At 37.8% G+C, this 25,508-nt stretch overlaps 1 protein-coding gene across 4 annotated transcripts in view; it reads left to right on the forward strand.

Moving 5' to 3' along the window:
- CAMSAP2 (calmodulin regulated spectrin associated protein family member 2) overlaps positions 1–25,508 on the forward strand; it is a 160,503-nt gene that overhangs the window by 21,791 nt on the left and 113,204 nt on the right. For all 4 annotated transcript variants that reach the window (XM_036753931.1, XM_036753932.1, XM_036753933.1 and 1 more), the window contains exon 2: positions 17,456–17,715. In XM_036753931.1, the coding sequence (XP_036609826.1) occupies positions 17,456–17,715 (260 nt within the window). The remainder of the gene's footprint in view (positions 1–17,455; positions 17,716–25,508) is intronic.

Genomic DNA, 25,508 nt, shown 5'->3' on the forward strand with positions numbered 1-25,508 from the left:
TTATCTAGACATCTGCTGGAGCCACCCTCTTTCTCTCCTAAGTAGAATAGCTAATAATTTTTTGACTTGCCTTAATGATAATTTCAGCCTGAAAAAGATAAAGGAATCCCAAGGGTACAGTGTAGAGTCTAGACCAGAGGTTCCCAAATGTATTTGGCCTACTGTCCCCTTTAAAAAACAATTACTCAGTGCCCTCCTGAAAATCTGCTTTATTTAACCCTTTAATGGTTTTTTGAAATTTGTGTCATTTCAAAAAAACAGAAAACATTTTTTTTAAAATAATGCATCTTAAATTTAATAATTTGTTGTAAATTTGTGGTTTTTTTTCCCCTGCATTGAAATTTTGATGATGCAGTATCGAGTCATGTAACCCTATAGTATTGTATTGTAAACAAGTCATTTACATACACATATTCCTGCCCATGCATGCTGGACTTCCTGACAATGTGCAACACACTTGCCTGCCAACACTTGCGTGTTAGGACCTGTCAGTGGACTTGACCGCTGATCATTTATAACTTCCATTTTATGTGTTCATTTGGTAGATAATGTAATCACTACGACTTTAACTTTGTTACACAACAGATGAAACACGCGTGAGTGGTTTTTGCAAAGTTTTCTTCTCTTCTTTCTTTATATTTCCACTGCCCTCTTATTTTTATTCAGTGCCCCCCAATTGCACCCAAGGCTACTACCATCTCCTTGGATTGTTCCAGGCCCACCCCCTCACCACCCCCCCAGGGGGTGGTATTGCCTACTTTGGGAACCTATGGTCTAGAGCCTGTAGAGTCTGAGGATAGGGGTTCAGAAGCTTCCTCTAACACTACCTTTGTGACTTGGGAGTCACTTAATCTCCTCAAACCTTAGTTGATTTATTTATGAGAAGACTTCTGAGGTTCTGTCCAGCCCTAGATCCTGTTCTGGATCTTTATAACTTAAAAAAAAATGTATTGATGTGTACAGTCAGGTTGTCTTCTTGGGGAATGTTTTTCAATGCATAAAATGAAATACATGGGATTACGAAGGAAACCAGTTATATTGAAATACAGATATAAAAACATCAGAATAAGTTAACAACCTCTGATCTAGATTAACCCCTGAATTCTAGGTATAAAGAATCTGAAGCACAGAAACATAAATCGAATTACTCAAGGTCACACAACTAGCAAGTGAAAGAGGGGAATAAAAATCACATTTCTTGGCTTCCAGTCCAGTTTCATTTTACTTTGCTTCTTTGACATGTTAGGAAATTTTTTTTTTATTTCTCAAAACAGTATAAAATGAAAAATTTAATAGTGAAACTTATTTTTTAAGATTTTTTTTTTAGACTGTAGAAAATAAATATAAAAAATTCCTTAAAATATATTATTTGGCTTTTGGAAATAGAATAATTTTTCCAAAGCAACTGGTATGTAGAGGAAGTTTTTGAACCCAGGTCCTCTGACTCTGTAAGTCTAGGTTCTACACTGTACTCTTGGGATTTCTCTGTATTTCTCAGTTTGAAATTATCAAGGCAAGTCAAGAAATTATTAGCTGCTCTACTTTAAAGAGAGAGAAAGAGAGGGCTCCAGTAGACATCTAGAAAATTAAAATCTGACATATTAAACTGAACAGGTCAGTACTAAAGTTTTTTTATTTTTGTTTCTTTTTTAAATTAAAAGATTAGAGCCAATGAAAATTACTCTTCCCTTTCTTAATCATCCCTATGGTGTAAGTACTAGAAACTCATTCTCTGAGAAATAGGTTAGTGAAACACCACTCCTAGAATTGCAAGGGATACTGGACAAGTTTTTCTTGTGCTCCAGGACCTAAATAGCACCTATCTTGATCATTAGTCTTTACATGGTTAGATTTTGAAATCAGTCAGCTGGGAGGTTGTTTGTCTTGGTGGGTGTCAGAAAGTGATCGTTCTATCTTCTGTTGCTTATGGAAGTTCCCACTAAAGCTGGGTCAATCTTTTTGTCTTAATTTTTTTTCAATCAACAAAAGTCTGCCTTTCCTACTTTCCTTCCCTTTGCCTCTACATTCAGATAGTAAGAAAAACAAAACAAATTCTTGCACTGGCCATGTCCAGAAAAAAAGAAGACTCATTCCATACTCCCAGGTCCATCACCTCTGTCAGAAGATGCGGGGAAGTATGTTTCAAGAGTCTTTGGAAATCTTGGTCATTGTACTGACCAGAGTTTTGAAGTCTTTCAGAGTTGTTTTTACAAGATTGTTGTTATTTTATAAATTCTTCTCCTGGTTCTCAGTTCCCTCTGCCTCAGTGGATACAAGCCTTAGGTTATCTTTGAAGCCTTCCCCTTTACACACAATAGTATTCTTTGACATTTACATATAACTTGTTTAGTCATTTCCCAATTGATGGATACCTCTCATCATTTTCGAATTTTTTTGCTGTTGCAAAGAACTGCTACAAATATAGTTATCTACTCTTGGAATATGTTTTGCTTAGGACTGATCTTTCCCTTTATTGCTCCCTCTCTTTTCTCCCCTTTCTGTCCTGTTTCCTCGTTGAGTGTTCCAACTCTATGTCTGTGAGTATTTTTCTGTCATTTAGCTGGTTCAGATAAGAGGGAGGTTCATGGGTCAACCACCCCTACTTCTTCCTCCTTATTTGTATAAACTTCTAATTGCCCACCCCAATTACATGGGATAGTTTTCTGCATTCTTCCTTTCCTTTGTCTGCTTTCTCTAACTCATCCCTCCTGTTTTCCCCTTCCCTTTCCGTTCTTCTTTTAAGATCATCAGATCATAATAGATTACTTGGAAGACTTTTATTCTAATTACTCTTTTTCTAGAACTGTTGTAGATGGGATTCTGAGGGGATATTTGTAACATCTCTCCATATTAGAATGTAAATAGCTTATTCTTAAGTCTTTTGTGATTGTTCATTTATTACCTGTTTACATTTCTCTTGACTTGTGTGTTTGTACTTCAAAATTTCTATGCAACACTGGTCTTTCATCAGAAATGTTTGAAAGTCTTCTCTTTCATTAAGAGAGATTTTTCCCCTGGTACATTATACTCCGATTTGCTAGGTAAGTTATTTTTAGATGAAGGTAAATGATGCAGTGACTAGAACACTTAACCTGGAATCAGGAAGGCCTGAGAGTTCAAATTCAGCTTTAGACACTTAGTATCTGGCTTGTTCTGTCAAATTACTTACTCCTTCTTTGCCTCAGTTTCCTCATCTGAAAATATTAGGATAAAATGAGATGTTTTAAAGCGTCTTACAATTCTTAACAGGTTATGTAAATGCCAGTTGCTGCTGATGTTATTGTCATAACCTTATATACTTTTCCATCTTGAATATTAAATTCCAAACTGCTTTTTTTTTGTAGTGACTACTAAATCTTCTGTGATCATGACTATGGCTTCTTGGTACTCATATTCTTTCTGCCTGCTTGCAACATTTTTTCCTTTAACTTGGAAACTTAGGATTTTGACTGATATTTTGGAAGTTTTCATTTTGGATAATCTTCCAGGAGGTGACCTGTAGATCCTGTTTGACCTTTGTCTAGTTCTAAGAGATCTGGGCAGTTTTATTTTATGATTTCTTAAAATATGTTATCCGGCTCCCCTTTTTTGGTCATTGCTTTCAGGTAGTCTAGTGATTGTTAAATGTTCTCTTTTTGATTTGTGTCTTTTAGGTCAGTGTTTGCTACTACCTGACTTATATTTTCTTCTATTTTTTCAGTCTTTTGCTTTTGTTTTAATATTTTTTTTTGTTTTCTGGAAGGGCAGTTGGGGTTAAATGACTTGCCCAAGGTCATACAGCTAGTACCTGGGTCAAGTGTCTGAGGCCGGATTTGAACTCAGGTCCTCCTGGCTCCAGGGCCAGTGCTCTACTCACTGTGCCACCTAGCTGCCCCTTTAATATTTCTTATAATTTCATTGAGTTATACATTTTTTGGTCTATTCTAGTTTTTAGGGAGTTTGTTGCTTGGGCAAAATTTTATACATGTTGTGCAAGCTGTTACTTTCCTTTCCAGTTCTTCTTCCATAGCGCTTATTTCTTTTCTAAATTTTTTCCTCTGACACTCTCATTTTATTCCATTCCTGAAGTGCTCTCCCTCCTCTTCTCTGACTCTTGGCTTTTTTGGTTTCCTCTGAGTTGCACCTAAAATTGTATCTTCTACAGGAAACCTTTCCCATCCCCTCTTAATTTTAGTGCTTTTTCTTTTTTAATTATTTCCTATTTATCCTATATGTAGTTTGTACATGCTCGTTTTCTTGTTGGCTCCCCCATTAGATTTTGAGTTCCTGGAGGCCAGAGACTGTCTTTTGCCTCTTTATGTCCCTGGAACTTAGCTTGGCTCATATTAAACACTTAGTGAATGTTTATTGATGGTGTGATTTATTAAAACAAATTTTAAAATACTTGTTTTTCTTGCCTCATGTTTTCCAGGAATTCTAGTTGTGTCTAAGCTGTGTGTTTCTTTGAAGCTTTGCCTTGTAGATGATTTGTAGTCATTCTCCTCTTAGAGTTTTTTTGTCTTAACCATCTTTTGATCCCACTCTGATAGGTTTTTATGTTGAAATTCTTTTTTTTTGTTGTTGTTGTTGTTTTGCTTATTCTTCCAGCTTACTTGCTAACTTCAGACTTCGTGTTCAAACCTAGTTCTGTACACCTCTGCAGAGAATGGCTAGGCTGAATTTTTGTCTTCTTGGGTCTTCTGCTCTTTTCTTGGGGTATTGAGTATTGTGTTATACTACCATCTTGGCGACAGTTCAGGCTAGAGACATGAAAGCCTTCAGTGTTTCCAAAGTGATTTTATCCAGGCTAAAGCCTGATTGCTGTCCTCCTGCTCTAAGCTCTGCAAATTCCTGACTTGGGTTTGGGCCTCAGCAGCACAACTGTGAGTTTTCCTCTTGTTAGAATTCTACTAGACTGTTGCTGTACTCAGCCACCATCTCCCAGCCAGGAAGCTCTGCAGACATCTCCTTTATACTGGAATTTCTACTCTCATTATTTCCGCTGAGCAGGTCCTGGGACCTCTTCTTGCTGTGATGCACAGCCTCTCCATGCCCTGAAATGCTCTGACTATTCCTGTTCAGACCCTATCTATGGGGCCTATAGTCCTCTCTCTCTATCTCCCTTTGCTGGCCTGGACTGAAAAACTTTAATTTCTTGATCAGAATTTGATCTGATAGGCTTTCTAGACATGTGTGGTAAAGTTGTAGGCTAGCACTCTGCATCGGTCTTTTTTTTTGGCTAAGTTATGCTTTCATTGCAGAAATGATACAAACGCTTGTAAAGCAATTGGGAAATTACAGGGCAAAGAACCAGTTTTGGAAAAAACTGCTGTTAAATCATGAGGACTATGGATTTTTTTCAGAACAGAGTTCATATTGGTTCCCAATTACCTTCTAAGTTAAAATAAAACCCTTACTCCGAGGCTTATGAAACTTCTAACAACTAGCCTGCCTCATCTCATGTTTTTTATCTTACCCAGTTTTTCCAATTATCAAGTCCCACATTCTGTCCTAATTATACTAATCTCTCTTCCGTAACTCACCTATAAATTTTTCCCAGGTCATTCTTCACTTATATACCACCTTGAACTCCTCATCATCTCTTCTAGCCTTTAGATCCTTACTCAAATTTTTTACCTCCTTCATGAAAGGATCTCAGTTAATCAAAACCCAAATCTCTGCTGTTTTCCTACCCTAGCCTTTTCTCCTCTGTCACCTTTATTCTGAATAACCTAATATGTTTGAATGTCTTTGAAAGCTCTGATGTGCATATGTATATCTATATTCATTCATTTAGTTTCTACAGTAAAACCTCTCATATCTTTGAGCTGACAGTAGTGCAGAAATGTAAACTGATGTTTTCGCATGAAAATAGTTAACAAGGCTGTTGTTTTATAGCAATAATAAGCATTTTCAAGAGCTAAATAAGTTGGTTATTTCTAACTTTCCTATCTTTGGCAATAACTAGGTTCTAATATGGACCCTTTTGCTCAGTATATCTTGGTTATTAACATAAAAATCACTAATCATATTTTCAAAGCTTTGTACAAGTTACAAATATACATATACAAATATACATCTCTTAGGTGCCACTAGCAACAGATATAGGAAACTCTGTCATCCCTTTGAGAAAATTTGCTTACCAAGCACAAGGAAAGATATTTGTTAAATATTTCTAATAAATAAGTACAAATAATTAAATTAATACATCAACAACATACGGAAAAGGGACAATTTGTAGGAAGTGGTATATTGTGATATAACACATTTTGGTCATGTTGAACAATATAAGCTCTTTGAAAGTAAGAATCAGTATTTAAATTTGCAGTCTTTACTGACTAGAATAGTAAATATTTGGCAGTGATAATGCATATTAGAAATTTTGCTTCTAGAATAAGGAAAATGTAATGTAATGGACTTGAAGTCACAAAGATGTTTTCAAATCTAGGCTCTGCTATTTATTAGTTATATGAAGTTGGATAAATAATTTCCATTTCCTGGGCCTCAATTTCCTCATCTATAAAGCAGCTAGGTGGCTCAGTGTATATGAGCACTGTACCTAGACTAAGGAAGATCTGAGTTCAGATTCAACTGTAGACATTTACTTGCTGGGCAACCCTGGGCAAGTTACTTAACCTCTTCTTTTCCTCAGTTTTTACATCTGTAAAATGGGAATAATATTAGCTACCTCCCAGGGTGGTTATGAGGATAAATTGAGGTATTTATAAGGTATTTTGCAAACCTTAAAACACTGCAAATGCTGGCTGTCATCATCATCATTAAAATGTTGAGATTATCTCTAATGCCTTTTCTATACTTCAATCAGACAGTAAAGGAGAAGGAATTAGAAATTGATAGTTTAAAACTTTCAAATACTTTTATGCATATTGTAAACTAATAAGACTATGATAACCCCATATTCAAAGTGAGTATATTACATTATTAATTTTTTTCTGCAAATAATTGAGAATCTGAATTACCAAGTACAAATACACTGAATCAAAATAAATGTACTTTTATTCCATTTAATCAGGAAATGGGAAGTTATTCCTCTTTAAATCTGTTAGATCTTCCTTAGCCAGTCCCAATGACATAATTCTCAGTTATTTGATTTTACCTTTTTATGATTCTTTCAGCAGTCCTGTTTTTTCATCATAGAGATAACAGAGGATTAAAGACTAGACATTTGGTTTTCTTGATTTGGTAACTCCCAGGGAGAAAACTTCCTCTATCGATGCAGATTGGCACCTTTTCTATAATTTAATGTTTTAAAGAGTTATCTAGAGAACATTGATAATTAAGTGATATGCATTGCAGTCCATATGTAGATGGGACTTGAAACAATAAATGCTTGAGACCTGCTTTATGTCCGAATAGTCTTACATTTGCGTTGTAAAAACATATTCCTAACAATTTGATCACATGAGTACAAAGCTGATGGCATACTTTTATAGCTTAACTAGGAAATAAGAGAGCTATACTGGTGTGGTTTACAAAATGCAAATGGGTCTGTGGTCATGCAGCCAATCATCTTTTGCATATTTGTGCTCAAACATGGCACTTTTGCTACTTTGGAAACAATTTGATGACAAGTTGAGAAACTTCATAAACACATTGAACTTAGACATGACCAGAGTTTGTTGTAATCAGTACATCACACCAAAATCATTGTAAGCCTCTAATCATAATAGTTTCAGGCCTCTAATCATAATAGTTTCAGGTTGTATAAAAATATATTGTTTTATATATACAAAAATATGTATATTATATATGAATATATAATATATAATGCTTTATAATATAAAAATATAATGCTTCAAACATTCTCTTGCTTGTCATCAAAGAGAAAAATATTTGTAACTTAATTGGGCAATTATTTGCTTAAGGCACTATTAAAGAATTTTTAGCATGAACCCCTAGGACCATCATTACAAATGCCCAAGGAGTTTGTGAACCACTAACCTCTAACATGCTCTCTCTCAGACAGAGGCTTCTTTAACAGTTTTTAAAAATTGATCTCTTTTTTAAATAATCATCTACATTTTCTAATATATTCCTACCCTTACTCCCTCACAGAGAACTAACGTTTTTAACAAAGAATAAAGCTAAATCAAACTAATAAGTCATCATCCGTCCCCTTTCCCTGTACAGATGTGTCCATTCTTCCATCTGTTCTTTGGGGGCTAAGCTTGGTTGTGATAGTTTCATAATATTTGGTTTCCTTTTTCTTGTTTCCTTTTGCATTGTTGATATCATTACGTATATTGTTTTCCGTGTTCTGCTCACTTCAGTTTGTACCAGTTCAGTCAATCGTTAAACATTTATTAAATACTTGCTATGTGCCAGGCCCCTAGCACTAAGTTCTAGGGACATAAAGAAAGGTGAAAAGAAGTTTCTGCTCACCAGGAGGTTGCAGTCCATAATAATGGGAGAGATAATATGCAAACAACTATGTACAGATACTGGGAGGGGGGCGGCCGGGGAGGGGGAAGGACCAGTGAAAATGCTTAGAATCAGGAGGTAGGTGGAGGGTCTTTGTTTAAAGCAGAGTCCTTTGCCATTGTATTGCATAGTGTATGGTAGGGGTAAAAAGTTAAAGTATAAGGTGTAAGAAGACTGGAAAGGTGGGGAAAAGGCAGATTATGAGGAGCTTTGAATACCAAACAGGATTTTGTGTTTGGTGTTTGAAGTGAGAGGAAACCACTGGGGAATGATGTGGTCCGACCTGCACCTTAGGAAGATTAATTTGACAACTGCATGGAGAATGAATTGGAGTGTGGAAATACTTGTGGCAGAGAGATGTGGCAGGGAGACCAACTAGCAAACTATTGTAATAGCCCAGGCGTGACATAAGACCCTGTACCAGGGTGTGGGCAGTGTCATAGGAGAGGAGGGGATCTTTCAAAATTTAGACCATGGCAATAAATTGAATGTGGAGATTTGAAGATGACACCTAGGTTGAGAGTCTGGGTGACTATGAAGATGGTGGTGGTGGTTGTTGTTCCTCCTTCATTCTCAAAGAGGGCCAGTGACATCATGAGGATGATGTCTTGATTTGCCCATGAATTGGATATGAATGAGTGGGGCAGAGTGGTGCAAAGTTGTCAGCCTCATTCTTTCCTACAGAATCATCAAACCGTAACAGTAATAGGGCATTTCAGAAAAAGTGACAATTTTGGGGGAAGGATGAAGAGTTTAGTTTTGGACATGTATTTAAGATGTCTATGGCACAGCTAGTTCCAGGTGTTCAATTGGCAGTTAGAGATAGGAGTCTAGAGATCAGTAGATAGGTTATAAGGATAAATAGATTTGAGAATTTTCAGCGTAGAGATGTTAATTGACTTCATGGGAGCTGATAAAATTGACAGGTAAAATACTCTGTAGAGAGAAGAGAAGAGTGCCTCGCCTCGGCAGAGCCCACAGTAAGCAGGCATGACCTAGAAGATCATCCAGCAAAGGAGATTGAAGAGGAGAAATAGGAGAGAGCAGTGTCATAGAATCCTAGAGAAAAGAGAGTATACAAGAGAAGATGGTGATTGAGTTTCAAAAGCTTGTAGAGGTAAAGAAGGTTGAAATTTGAGGAAAGGCCATTAAATTTGCCACAAAGGAGATGATTTTTAGTTTTGGAGAAAGCAGTTTCAGTTGTATGAAGAAGTTAGAAGCCAGATTATAGAGTTAAAACAATGAAAGGAAAGGAAATGGAGGCACTGATGGTAGAAAATAACTCAAACATTTATTAAGTACCTACTATTTGTCTTGCACTGTGCAAAGCACCAGGGATACAAATATGAGACAAAAGGACCCCTACCCTCAAGGAATTTACAAACTAATGGGGGAAGACAACACATAAAAGAAAACTGAAAAGCTGGGGGTGGAGCAGTACCCTGGACTGGGGCAGGGAGGAGAAGCCAAAGAAGTCCCAGATGAATGCAGCCAGGTAGGAAATGAGGATATGTCTGATAAATGACTTTCTCAAAGAGGTTAGCCACAAAAGGGGGGAGGTATATAAGATGATAGCTAGCAAGGAAAGATGGAGCAAATAAGATTTTTTTTTGAGGATGGGGAAGGCATAGCATGCTTGTAGGGAGTAGAGAAGCAGAGACAGGAAGAGATTGAAGATAAGCAAGAGAGTAGGAATGATAGAGAGGGGGTAATCTGCTGGAAAAGATGGGATCAGTTGCTCATCTCAAAGGATTTATCTTTGCAAGAAGAGCCACCTCATTATGTGAAATAGATGAAGAAGGAAATAGTGGGGGAGGCATTTGGGAAATGGGGAGGAGGGGAGAAGACTATGCCTTTGGTGAATGACCTCACGTTTTTCAGTGAAATGTGAGGCAAGGTTCTCAGTTTGAGAGGGTAAGGGGAAGAGTAGCCTTGACAGGTTTGAGAATGGTTGAAATGGGTATTGTCCACCACCCAACCCAGTACAAATCCATACTCCCAAGGCAAGAGAAGGGAGTCATGAGTGAACAGGATGGGCCCTAACTAAGTACCAAGCCCAGAACAAGTTTTAGAAACTTAGCTGTGTGGCTCTGAGCCCAGGAGCAAAGTGACAACTCAGTTCTAACCTTTAGCCCACACATAAGCCTACAGTGGAATAACCCAGGGCAGTAGTTCATAAAGGGAACCAGCAGTTCATTTGCTCTGAGGCTACAGAACTGCCCAGTGGGCTAACAGTGACTGAATTTGTAGCAGTCTACTGAAACTCAGCTATATACAAGCCAGCAGCTTAAAGAGCTCAGACCAGAAAGACTGTGAGCAGATCTCTTCCTAGATCACACTATTTTGGAAGCACTGAAAAAGAGTCCCCCAGATTGAGCTGTGAAAGCAACAGAAGGACATTAGAAGACAAGCTCAGGTGAGACATTACCTTTCCCCACATAAGTCCAAAAATAAGATGATAACTAGAAGAATAAGCAAACAAAAATAAATCACATGATAAAGAGCAACTATGGGAATAGGTAAGTTCAAGACTCAAACGCAAAGAAGACAATGGGTTGAAAACATTTACAGGCAAAGCCTCAAACTAAAATGTTGATTGGGCACAAGAATTTCTAGAAGAGTTAAGCGAAAAGTTAAAGAAGGAGCTAAAAATAATTTTTAAAAAAATCAAATGAAAACTGTACAAGAAAAATATGAAAAGAGAACAGCAAAACTGAATATATTCCTACTGGGAGAAAATGAATGTTTAATGAAATAGAGGTCTTTCAAGCATTCTTGATGAAAAGACCAGAGCTGAATAGAAATTTTAACATTTAAACACAGGATTCATGAGAAGCATATAAAAAGTCAAACATAAGTGAAAAATTGTAAGGAATAATATAAGGTTAAAGTGTTTAAATTCTTATATGGGAGAAATTTATCATCACTTAGAGGGAATCTAATTAGACAGAGGACCTGGGTGTGATTCTGTTATGTTGGGATGACCTCAAAAGAAGACTGTAAGAGTAAGGAAGAGATATGTGGGGGTGGGGGTGAGGGTGGGGGCATGGGCAGAGAGGAAGAAAGGATTAAGTTATATATATCATGTAAATGGGGCAAGGAAGAGTTTATGCATTAAAGAAGGAAGTGTCGAGAGGGACTAGGCAATACTTCAATTTCACTCTCATTTGAACGGGTTAAAGGAAGAAAGAATACAGTTGAGTACAGAAATTCAACTTAACTCAACAGAGATGTAGGAGAGAAAGGGGTTAATAGAAAAAAGCACAGAGATGGGGTGGAGAATAAGGGGAAAGCTAGATTATGGTGCAATAGAAGCAAAATAGACTCCTAAAGAGAGGACAAGAAATAAGGAAAAGTATAAGAGAATATGATGAAGGGAAATACACAGTTAGTAATCATAACTGTGAATGTGAGTTAAGAGAGAAAATAAAAAGTAAAACTTTGTGATAGAGGGGGATTTCATTTTATTCCCCTCATACTTAGATAAATCTCCTATTAAAAAAAAAGCAGGAGAGAAGTTAAGGAATTGAATAGAATTTTTAAAAAGTTAGATGCGATATCCATCTGGAGAATACTGAATGGAAATAGAAAGGAATCTAAGTGTTCTCAGCTCTGCATGGCATCTTCACAAAAAATAGGCCATGTATTAGGATACAAAAACCTCACAAACAAATATAGAAATGCAGAAATATTAAATGCAACTTTTGGGCTATAATATAATGAAAATTATATCTAATAAAGGAACTTTAAAGCATAGATTTAAAATTAATTGGAAGGTAAGTAACTTAATTCTAAACAATGGATAGGTAAGTGAACAAATCATAGAAACCATTTCATTAAAGATAATGATAACAATGAGGTAACATACTGAAAATTGTGGGATGCAGCCATCTCTAAAAGCTTTTTTTTTTTTTTTGAGCATCTGCTTTTAAAACTTTGCATTCCAAATTCTCTTCCCTTCCCACCCACCTTCCCTAGGAAGGCAAGCAATTCAACATAGGTGACACATGTGTCCTTATGTAAAACACTTCCACAACACTCATGTTGTGAAAGGCTAACTATATTTCCTTCTATCCTGTCCTGTCCCTCTTTATTCAGTTTTCTCCCTGTCCCTTTTCAAAAGTGTTTGCTTTTGATTACTTCTTCCCCTATCTGCCCTTCCTTCTATCATTCCCCCTTTCTTTATCCCCTTCCCCTTACTTTCCTGTGGAGTAAGATACCCAGTTGAGTGTGTATGCTATTCCCTCCTCAAGTTAAATTCGATGAGAGCGAGATTCACTCATTCCCCCTCACCTGCCCACTCTTTCCTTCCAACAGTACTGCTTTTTCTTCCCATTTTTATGTGAGATAATTTACCCCGTTCTATCTCTCCCTTTCTCCCTCTCTTAATATATTCCTCTCTCACCCCTTAAATTTATTTTATTTTTTTAGATATCATCCCTTCATATTCAGCTCACCCTGTGCCCTCTGTCTATATATATGTATATTCCCTTCAACTACCTTAATACTGAGAAAGGCCTCATGAATTACACACATCATCTTCCCATGTAGGAATGTAAACAAAACAGTTCAACTTTAGTAAGTCCCATATGAATTCTCTTTCCTGTTTACCTTTTCATGCTTCCTTGATTCTTGTATTTGAAAGTCAAATTTTCTATTCAGCTCTGGTCTTTTCATTGAGAAAGCTTGAAAGTCCTCTATTTTATCGAAAGTCAATATTTTGCCTTGGAGCATTATACTCAGTTTTGCTGGATAGGTGATTCTTGGTTTTAATCCTAGCTTCCTTGACCTCTGGAATATCATATTCCAAGCCCTTTGATCCCTTAATGTATAAACTGCTAGATCTTGTGTTATCCTGATTGTGTTTCCACAGTACTCAACTTGTTTCTTTTTGGCTACTTGCAGTATTTTCTTCTTGATCTGGGAGCTCTAGAATTTGGCGACACTATTCCTAGGAGTTTTCTTTTGAGGATCTTTTTCAAGAGGCAATAGGTGGATTCTTTCAATTTCTATTTTACGCTCTGGCTCTAGACTGTCAGGGCACTTTTCCTTGATAATTTCTTGAAAGATGATGTCTTTTTTTTGATCATGTCTTTCAGGTAGTCCAGTAAGTTTAAAATTATCTCTCCTGGATCTGTTCTCCAGGTCAGTGGTTTTTCCAATGAGATATTTCACATTGTCTTCCATTTTTCATTCTTTTGGTTCTGTTTTAAAATATCTTGTTTTCTCATAAAGTGACTAGCTTCCACTTGCTCCAATCTGATTTTTAAGGTGGTATTTTCTTCAGTGGTCTTTTGGACCTTCTTTTCCATTTGGCTAATTCTGCCTTTCAAGGCATTCTTCTCCTCATTGCCTTTTTGGAGCTCTTTTGCCATTTGGGTTAGTCTATTTTTTAAGGTGTTATTTTCTTCAGTATTTTTTGGGTGTCCTTTAGCAAGTCATTAACTTGTTTTTCGTGGTTTTCTTGCATCACTCTCATTTCTCTTCCCATTTTTTCCTCTACTTCTCTAACTTGCTTTTCCAAATCCTTTTTGAGCTCTTCCGTGGCCTGAGACCAATTCATATTTTTCTTGGAGGCTTTTGATGTAGGCTCTTTGACTTTGTTAACTTCTTCTGGCTGTATGTTTTGATCTTCTTTGTCACCAAAAAAGAAATCTAGAGTTTGAGTTTGAGTCTGAGTTTGTTTTCGCTGCCTGTTCATGTTCCCAGCCAACTACTTGACCCTTGAGTTTTTTGTCAGGGTATGACTGCTTGTAGAGTAGAGAGTACTTTGTCCCAAGCTTTAGGGTCCAAGCATTGCTGTTTTCAGAGCTACTTCTACTTCACCATCACCCCAGGCTCTGTCCCAATAGTGCTTCTCCTCCCCAAAGAACTACCAACCAGGACCGCAATCCAGATCCAAGCAGGGCACAGCAAGAGAACCTGCCTTTGCGCCCATAAACCTCTCCTTGCAGTACCGCTCTGATCTGCTGTTAGATTCCTCCCACCACGTGAGACAGGGACTCGGGAAGCAGCTGACACTGGAACTCTGGAAGCAGCCTCAGGAGCTTCCTGCTGCTGCCACTGCCACTGCTGCACCACCTCCACCACTCCCAGGGCTGGTGGCCAGACTGCTCTAAACTCGATCCTGCAGTTTCCCACTAACTGGCTCTTTGGCGTTTGTGGGTTGAGAAGTCTGGTAGTTGCCACAGCTCAATGATTCATGGCCCTAAGGTCTCTTATGGCCGGCTGACTCCTGGTCTGGTCTGTCCTGGTGTGGCCCACGCTAGGCTGTGCTCTGCTCCCAGCACCATGCAGTAGACCCTTCCCGGCGACCATCTAGGCTCTCCTGGGCTGGAGACCTGTTTATCTCTGCTATTTCGTGAGTTCCACAGCTCTAGAATTTGTACAGAGCCATTTTTTACTGGTGTTTGGAGGGATTTGGGGGAGAGCTTAAGCAGGTCCCTGCTTTCTAGCCATCATCTTCGGCACTGATTCAAGAAAGCATCAACATCTGGGTTCACAAGCTGGAGGGCTCTTAACTACAGCTGCCCAGTTTCTACATCAGCACTCCTCCAAGAGTGAGAGCCCCCCCATCTCTAAAAGCTTAAGAGATAAAGAACAGATCAATGAATTGGGCATGCAACTAAACAATTTAGAAAAACCAACAATTAATAACCCTCGTTATCATCAAATAGAAATCCTGAAAATCAAAACAGAGAGTGACAGTTATGAATAAAAAAAATTTGAACTAATAAATAAAAATAGGGTCCATTGTTTTGAAGGAAAAAACCCAATAAACTAGATAAGTCAATGACTAATTTGATTTTTTTTTTAAAGAAGAAAACCAGATTACTAGTATCAGAAAGGAAAAAGACAAATTCACCAAGGCAGAGGTAAAAAAGCAAGGGACTCTACGTATGGGATGATTACAAAGGCATGGAGTCTACAGTTGGAGTGATGTCTTCAAGACACTGCAAGTGGGCAGTTTAATTGCATCATAGTTAATGGAGAGGGAAGACAGACATAATAAGCCTGCAAAGGTTGAAAGAGCTCAGTAGTATGACTATAGGTTTTCATATTTAATTCTGGAGGTAATAGGGAACTACTTGCTCATTCCTTGGGGAGTTGGGTGACTTGATCAGACCTACACTTTAGAAAAATCATGTTGGCAGCTATGTGGAAGAAAACTTGGAGTGGGGAAAGATAGGAATCAGGAAAACCAATTAGAAGGCTATCACAGGCAGGGACCCAGAATGATGGAATAGCAGGAAGAAGTTCAGCTGAGCTCTCCCAACACAACTACTCTACAAAAATTTAGAGAACACATCACATGGAGTCCTTGCTGAGAAATTAAGAAAACAAGCACAGTGAGTTGTATTTCTAAACAAAGTAAGTTTGGGGAAACAGGTCTGTAGATATTAGAGTTGGACTGGCCAGGGTTGTGTGGCAGAGCATTCCAGCATACAGGTACTAAAAGAATTTATAAGCTGTTTATCAAACACAAAAATAGGTCTCAGCCTTATTTAGTGGTACCCTGAACCCTATATAGGTTTAGGGATCAGGTGCTAACTGGTAGCTCTCTTATTCACTACTATGTGGTGGGTCACAGATCCAAGGTAGATTGAATAGTGGATTTATACCTAGTGATAGTATTTCGGGGTGGGGAGCCGTCATGGCCATAGGCTGTGTACTAAAAGAGGAACAAATTTAGAAGCAAGGGCAAGTGTATGTGGCTCTGACCCCACGAGCTGAGCAGCATCTCACTCATAGCATTTTTAGCCTAGACTGAAACCTGCTGTGAAATAACTAGGGTAGAAGTCCCCCACCAAAGGGATGCTGTAGTCCCTTCACTTTGTACCTATGGAACTTTTCAATTGTCTGATATCAGATGAATGCAGCAGCAGTTTTCTTCAAGCCAACATGGGCAAACCAACAAAACCCCTTACCTGCCACATAATTTATGCTTGGGCCATACTTGACTACCCTTGACCTTCTAAAAATGCCTGGTGTTTTCCCACTATAAAGCTTTCCTCATTATGTTCCTTATGCCAGGAATGTCCTACTTTTTTGCCTTCTTAACTTCCTAACCATTCTTTTACAGCCTATCTTATATAATAATACTTTGATTAAACTGACCTTGATTACGTGCTTGTGGCCTCAGACCTCACATAGTACTCTTTGGCACTCCCTGACACTCACTTTTCATGTTACTTTGTATTATACTTAGCTGTGTTTTTCCTACCTTTGCCCACACTGCAACTTCTGTCTTACCTGTCTAAATTTTATATTACTTCCCAAAACCTTGTATAGTTCTGTTGACAAAAGAGGTTGTTGTTTAGTCATTTGCAGTTATGTCCCACTTTTGTGGCCCCTTTTGGGGTTTTCTTGGCAATGGCACTGGAGTAGTTTGCCGTTTCCTTCTCCACATCATTTTACAGATGAGGAACTGAGGCCAACAGGGTGAAGTGACTTGCCCAGGGTCACACAGCTAGTCAGTGCCTGAGGTCCCGTTTGAGGTTTCGTCCTCCTGACTCCAGGCCCAACTCTCTAGCTTCTGTGACGTAGTAGATACTTAATGTTTTATTGAATTGAATTGAACTCAACATATTTGCTCATGTTTGCTTCAAAGTTTCACCCAGTGATTATATTATATCTCTCGTTGATTCTATCAAAATTCATATTTGAGGACACCTTTTATAGTGAGAGTCTATTATTATGTGAATATTATATAATATTATAATTTACAATAAAGTAATATATAATTATAGTGATAATCATATACATATAAGAGAATACTATATAAGAAACAACCCCTTTAGACCTGAGAAAGTTTCTCTTACTTTGCTGACCTCTAGCCCAAGCCAGGATCCAGTCAAGGATGGTGGTGGCTTTGGGGGAAGCAACTTTGGGAATTAGTGGCAGAAGCTCTCCCTGGTCTCTAGATGGGCTTCTTCACACTTTCTTTATTACTTATAATTAATAGTATTAGTAAGTGTATAATTGTGTATTCTTTTATCAAAATCTGTTAAGGAAAGTTCTTTGTTCTCTTTAGAAAATGTGCCAGAGGAACTTCGAGAGCCATTTTACACAGATCAATATGACCAAGAACACATCAAGCCACCTGTTGTGAATTTGCTACTTTCAGCAGAACTGTATTGTCGTGCTGGGAGTCTTATTCTCAAGAGTGATGCCGCAAAACCACTTTTGGGCCATGATGCTGTAATCCAGGCTTTAGCACACAAGGGCCTCTATGTTACTGACCAAGAGAAATTGGTAACAGAGCGAGATCTACACAAAAAACCTATACAAATGGTGAGTGTTTTAAATGGTGTGATTTGGACACTGTTCACTTTTGTCTAGATTTATTCTTCCCTTTTGTAATCATTCCATGTCCTTCTTATAAGGGAAGATACAACTTTGATAAGATGACGTCTTTTGGGATGCTTGTTCCCACTTACTAATTGAAAGTTATAACTTCTTTCCACTTAAAACTGAGTAAACCATATTAATTTAAAAACCTTTTTCTAGCAGCTTTTCTTGGAAACAAGAGGATTGGAAGAAAAAGTCTTTGTATAGCTATATGACAATATGTACATAAGTTTATCTGGAAAGAAGGTTGAGACTCAAAGCTGTGGTATTAGTTTACTTATCTAAATGATGTTTAATATAACCTTCTATATATTCGACATTTTGGAGGTTTTTGTTGAATTGTTATGTTATAAGATGGTGTATCCTATGCTTTAAGTTATGGCCTAGGAAAAGATAGAGGAGTTGTCAGAGATTTTTTTCCCAGAGAAATCAGTTTCATATACTATTTCATTTAAAAAGAAAGATCAAGAGAAGTTTGGAAACAAGAAATAAAATAGTATGGTTTTATAGAATGGTCAAAAAATGTTATTTCTTGTGTAGAAATATCTACACAAATATAGTATTTTAAAAATCGATACTCTTTACTCTTATCAAACCAAGCCTAAAGGAGGATACAAATAAACACTTTGTAAAAATAACAAAAAGAAGTGTGGATGACAAGAACTTAGGGGTTATTTGTCAAATTTGAATATATTAGAATTAGCTCAATTAATTACCTGTAGTCTTGGTTACAGATACAAAGATATATAGTAGATAGGGAAAGAGCAGGCCCCAGAGTTCAAGAAGTAGGCTCAAGACCTGTCTCTAATACATACTTTGTGATCCTGAATATTGACTGACTGACAGCCTTCTCAGAGACTGGAAAGCAAAGAATCATTATAGCAATAGAGTAGTAAGATAGTGTTATTTCATGTGTAGAAATGTCTGTGTAAATTAGAACTTAAAAAATTGATACTCTTCGGTCAGAACAAGCCTAAAGGAAAATATGAATAAAGAATTCATAAAATCACAAAAAGAGGTAGCATAACCTAGAGTTGTTTGTCAAATTGAAATATGTTAGAATCAACTCAATATCTATAGTCCTAGTTACAGATACAAAGGTACCTCACTGAGAGCTCCCTACATGAATGAAATAGCAGATCTGGTCCCCCTGTAATGGCAAGTAAAGTGGGATTTTTTGTTGTCTTTTGTTTTGGAGTGCTTCTGAGCATTAAGGTGATCAAGTGCCTTTGAGTCTTGCCTTTGTTTCAATCAAGAGTCTTTGATTGAATTGTGAGTCTTTGATGACTGGAGGGTCTTTGATGACTTCCTTAAGTCATGGGAAGGCTTAGGTCACATGGGTTTGAGCTGCATGGTTATGATGCCCTCTGACCCTGAAGAAGTGTATATATACTCTGAGGTTAGCATTTTTCTTGGGGCTCACTCACTGGAAGAATGTTGTGTGATTTGACCAGACGAGACTCTGAGTAGCCGTTGGAGCCCCCTGGCTTTGAAAAACCCAGATGTGGATGCTTATCTCTCTGGAAACTATGTATGTAATGTCTTGGGCAGACAACTAGAAGCCTGTCTGCTGGTTTGTGTTATTTTGTTGGTTTATATAATTTCTGCTTGTAGTTTCTGTTTGTGTTTTCTTTGAAGTTGAGGGTGCTGACTTTTCCCCCTGAACTAAGTAAGTGATGTATGTTTAATTTAAGTGAGATCGTAAACCCCTTAAATTTGCTTTTCTTAGAAAAGCAGGTCAAGGAACCTGTGCTAGCTCTCTCCTGTGTGCTGATGTTATTGGTCTGACACAGCCACAGTAGCAGCAAGTTATCATTGTTACACACCCCCCCCCCAAATGTCAAATAGTAATTAGGAAGGATTGACTATTCCAGGAGGTTCTAGGACTTAAAATATATATATATATATGTATATATATATATATATATATATATGTATATATATATATGTATATATATTTAAATTATTCTAAAGGGGTGATAGATCCAGAATGGAGTTAAGGAAAACTAGGAACGCTTAGACTTGACATAATGGAAAACAGCTGGTGACCTATAAATATAATCGTTACAACATTTTTCATACTATTTTGCCTTCCCATTGGAGAAGAGAGATTCACTTTGTAAATTCAATATTGAATGATATTGATAATTAAATATATCAATGTTAATATTGGAGATCTTGAGGGGTTGTAGCAGGGGCAGTTAGGAAGGCTTGGGTCATATTCTGCCTCTGACACTTAGTAGCCGTGACTACAGGCAGGTCTCTTCATCTCTCTAGATTCAGTTTCCTCATCTATAAAATGAGCAATTGTTAGAGCAGTTAATTTCTAAGGGCTTTTCTAGATTTGTAAGTATGATGCTATAATCCTAGTAGTAGGGATTTAAACATTGGCTAGAGGTTTGATTAAATGACTGGTAAGGTTCTTTTCTAATCCTAATATAGTGCTCTCCTTTTTAAATTTTTCATTGGCTTTACCATTGTCTTTCCCTTTTTCTTTAAACATTCTTAGAATGTTTTATAATTTTAAAAGACTGAAAGAATGAACTCCGTACAGAAAATCTAGATCAAATCAGTCAATTGGTCATTCATTTTATTAAGAGCTTACTGTATTCCAGGCATTGCTAATAAGCACTGAGGATACAAAAAGAGGCAAAAGACAGTCCCTGCCCTCAAGGAACTTACAGTCTGATGGGGGGAGACAACATGCAGACAAATATATACAAAGCAAGCTATATACAGGATAAATTGGAAATAATTACTAGGAGGAAAACACTAGAATTAAGAGGAGTTGAAGACGACTTCCTGTAGAAGGTAAGATTTTCATTAGGACTTAAAGGAAGTCAGGGAGGTCAGCAGTCAGAGCAGAGGAGTGAAAGCATTCCAGGCTTGGGGGAGCAGCCAGAAAGAATGCCCAGAGATGAGATGCAGTGGCTTGTTTGTAGAACAGCCAGAAGGTCATTGCTACTGGATTGAAGAGTACATCTTGGGGAGTAAGGTGTAAGAAGATTGTAAAGGTAGGAAGGGCTAAGTTACAAAGGGCTTCGGATACCAAATAGAGCTTATTTGATCTTGGAGGCCATAGGGAGCCACAGGAGTTTATTGAATAAGGCAGAAGGGGTGACATGATCAGATCTGCATTTTAGAAAAAAATGGAAAATGGATTGGAGGGGGAAAGACCCACCATCAGTCTATTGCAGTAATCTAGGCATGAGGTAATATGGGCCTGTCCTAGAGTGATGGAAATGTCAGAGCAAAGAGGCATATATGAGAAATGTTACAAAGTGCAATCAACAGACTTTGGCAACAGATTGGATGTTGTTGGGAGGGGAGGACATAGTGAGGAATCCAGGATGACTCCTGGATTGTAAGCCTAGGGGAACTGGAAGGATGGAGTTGCCCTCTAGAGTAATGGGAAAATTAGTAGGGGTAGGGAGGTTTTGAGGGAAAAGATTATAGGTTTGAGGAGTGCGAAGTTTAGTGTTTGTTGGACATCCAGTTCTGAGATTGTACAATAGGCAGTTGGATATATGAGATTTGAGGAGAAAAGTCAGAGCCAGACATTAGCATAGAGATAGTAATTAATCCAAGGGAACTGATGAAATCCACAAGTGAAGTAGTTTGGGGGGAGAAGAGAAGAGGAACCAGGAGAAAACTCTGAGGGACACTTGCTGTTAGAGAGTGTGGTCTGGAAGAGGAATCCAACAAAGACTGAGAAGGAGAGTTCTGATAGGTTGAAGGAGAACCAGGAGAGAGTGGTGTTCCAAAAACTTAGAGAGAGGAGATTATCAAGAAAGGCCATTGGATTTAGCAATTAAGAGATCACTGGTAACTTTGGAGAGAGCAGGTTTGGTGGAATGGTGAGGTTAGAAGCTGGATTGTAAGGGATTAAAATGAGATTGAGAGGAAAGTGGAGGCACTTATTGTAGACAGTTTTCAGGTTCAGCCACAAAAAAACACACGCACATGCACGCGCGCACACACGTATATATGGGGGAGACAAAGGCATATTTGTAGGTAGTAGGGAAGGAGCCAGTAAACAAGATGTTAAAGATAAGTGAGTGGGCATGACAGAGGGAGGAGATTGAATAGAATGGGATCACTTGGGCTGTTAGAGAGGGGTTAGCCTTAAAAGAGTAAGGTCATCTCTTTGTGTGATACAGGGGTGAAGGAGGAGAAGCATCAGTTCATGTCAGTCTTTCATGCTTCTCTCTATTTATCATAATTGTCATTTTTACAGTGCAATAATGTTCTATTACATTCTGTATTGCCAATGTGATATGAGCAACTGCTATGAATATGCATATATATATATTTTAAGGATCGAATTGCAAGGTATAATAAGCACTCTTCACTCAAAATTAAATCAGTATAACATTTATTCTGTACACTAAGACCAGACAGAACATCACTGTAGAAACACAGGGAAACAAGGCTCAACAGAGCAACAGAAATATTTACACACATCACCAGACTGGAGAGCACTGCCATCTTGGTTCTCTTTCACAGAGGCTTCTTGATAACAGCTACTACTAGCTTAAGCTAAGCATCCTTCCCCCTCCAGAGAGTTCTGCCCCCATCAGTCTTCCAGGACACACACACACACACACACACACACACACACACACACACACACACACAAAAGTATTGGTTCAGTACAGAAAAGCTTGAAAGCCCACATGCATAGTTGACTCTGTGTGACTTGGCACAGGATGTATCATAGCTGTGAACTGGGCCAGAGTTTAAAGGAGCGAAACATCTATGATTGGTGAGGTGAAATACCTGTGTACCTCTAAACCTGGGAACACAGCCCCTGTTCCAGGGAGAAAAAGGGAACACATATGGTCAACATAGACCTGTTAATGGATGAGAGAGATCTTCATATTCCATTTACATGCACACTGATGTACCACAATTTCTTTAGCTGCTCCCCAATTGATGAGCCTTGTTTCCAGTTCTTTGCTACCACTTATAGATAAGCATGTGCTTTAGTTGCTCTCCTCATTTCCGTTATAGAGGGTCATTGTCCTCTGGCCTGTGTTCAGATGTAGTGCTCCAAGCTCTTGCATTTGGTAAACTGGCCCCTACTTAGCAGACAATGGCATTGTCTCTGCCTCTGGTTCATTCTTCTTATCACCTTTTCCCTGTTGCTACCATCGTTTTGGGCTTTTACTGCTTTTTGTCAAATCACCTTGGAAGGAAGCAAGAGCACACTTGTAAGCTTTTAAATGTTTAGTTCTGTTAACTCCTGCATCACTTTGACCCACCTGTATACTTGATCGCTGCTTGGGATGCTGAAGGGAAAAGTTTGTGATCTGCTGTTTCACAATGAAAGATTTTCCAGGAAAGAAAGAAATTTGCCTGCTCTACCTACATTCTCCACAGTCATGTTTTGATTAATGGGGAAGGTGGTAGGTGAAAGATGAAATGATCAAGGACACAAAGGTTCGATCTTCTGAGCATATCGATTCATTAGGCAGTGTATGCCAGTGGCCTAACAAACTGGGACCAGACCTTCTCAGCTTGGGCCAGGGGAAGACAAACTTTTGTATGTTAAAAATAATTAATCAAATAAGACCAATTAATTAAAAGGCAACAATACATTAGGTAATCTGATTTCTATTTGGATGAAAGATTAGAGACTTTCTGAGCTGGCAGGGGAAGATTGAACAGGTGCAATTCCCTGAAATCAGAAAAGGAGGTGTCCCACCTCCCCCAAGTGTCTGTAGACGATCAAAGGAACATGGAAACAATAAGTGATCAGCACAGGGCCATATATCAGGTGAGACATAAAGGTTGCTTGGGATGTACAAATGTGAGAAAGCTCCTTGAATTGTTCTTTGGGCCCGACTAGGCTTCTGATCAGCATAACCTGGAATCTCCAAGCATCAACAATAGGGTAGTCCAATTTCCCAGCCCCACAGGGATAGGTTCAAATAGTGCGTAAAGGTTTTCTCCCAACCCCACAGTTGAATAAAGTTTTCTCACAGGACAGAATCTGGACTAGATCCTTAAGTGAACAGAAATTATGTTAGCTCCAGAACTGAGTCCCAAAATGGAGTTAGTGTGGCTCACTCAATTCCCACAATTAACTAACCTTTTGCTGTCCTAATCCCCTCAGTTCCCTCAGGAGAAAAGATTTGGCAAAATTGCATAAGGTCACCCTTGCTTTCATTAAAGCTGTTTTAATAAAGCTGTTGTAGGTAGAAAAAACTTTTCAAGGAATGAGGGAAAGATAAACTTACTAACTTTTTTATTACTACTTTGAATATTATTATAGCAACGGATGCAGAGGTCTCAGAGATATTTTATTACCTGGACCACCACCATAGTATTCTAGTATTTTATAGTTACTAGGATCTTTTAATATTGTTTTCAAGGAAAATTTTGTATTGGAATTAATCTATACTTGATACAAACAGAATTAATCAGTTACTAAGAAAAGGTTTCATTATTATGCAAAAATCTCCAAGGCAATACTTCTAGGAAACATTACAATTACAGAAGAGTAAAAATTGAAGGTGAACTTGAGGAAAATGTTAAGTGTGTCATGGTGTAAGTAAGCTGCATTAAATTACTGATGAAGATTTATAATAGAGAAGTTTCGTAAAAGACATCATTAAGGACATGTGCAGGTGAGGCATATATTAAGGATGAGAGAGAGAATGAAGTAGATACCAGGAATATCTCATTGGTTCAAGAGGAAAATCTCCTGGGCCTTCCTGTGTGGGAAAATTTGGCTAAAGACATGGACAAAAGACACACAGGTTGGAGTGGAGGGACATGGACAGGTTGTGATCTGCACCAGTGAGGGGTTGGGAGGACTAACCCCACTAATGATATCACAGATCTAACCAAATACCTCATTAGTTCTTTTTATGGACATAGAATTTAATTAGTAACATAGATTTTTGGTCATGATTTTCATTTAACTTATCTCTTTTCTTAAGCATGTAAAATTGTTAGTGAAAGTTTTGCCAATTTCATTATGCTTTATAAATTTTTAAAAGTTGCCATTCTAAAAATGTCTTTTTTCATGTTAATTGTTTTTTAAAAAAAATTGAGAACCATGGTACACATATTTAGCATTCTGGTATATCTTATTGATAATCTAGTAATGTAATTCTTTTTTAGAATAAACTGCATTAAAAAGTTTCTTTTCTTTCCCCTGCCCAATATACTTCTCCCTCAAGCTGGTTGGAAAATGTTACCTAAAAGTCTCTCTTGATGAAGAGAAAGAATGTTCCTTCAAGTGACATAATGTATATAAAATAATATTTAAATTTAAAGCTTTCAAGTGTCTGCTTATTGATATTAATGAAGAAATCTTTATTTGTAAAAGTGGGTTTTTTGCTATGTAAAGATGTGAAAAAAGTGAATGTGGGAGAGAATAGGCAGAAGAAACATCTATTTCTGATTTCCTTTTTTTGTTAAATCAGCATCACCCTTTTCTCATTCATTTAGTAATTGTTTTTGGTTACACCTGCCCATTTGGTTACAATCTGCCCATTTTGTCATTAGGACCTATCCACTCAACCAATCTGGTGTTTCTTATGTCTTTCTTGTTCCATTCACCTTGCCACTACTATAATTTATATCCATATTAGTTCTTACCTAGATCATTGAGAGCTTCCAAATTGGTTTTCCTGTTCCCATATCCTCTAGTCCAGGGCTGTCCAACCTTAGGTTTTTATTGAAACAATAGACAATATATTTTGATTTGTCATTTTAGTGAGAGC

This window comes from Trichosurus vulpecula, chromosome 4 (genome assembly GCF_011100635.1).
Source record: "Trichosurus vulpecula isolate mTriVul1 chromosome 4, mTriVul1.pri, whole genome shotgun sequence".
In the NCBI taxonomy this organism is placed as follows: Eukaryota; Metazoa; Chordata; class Mammalia; order Diprotodontia; family Phalangeridae; genus Trichosurus; species Trichosurus vulpecula.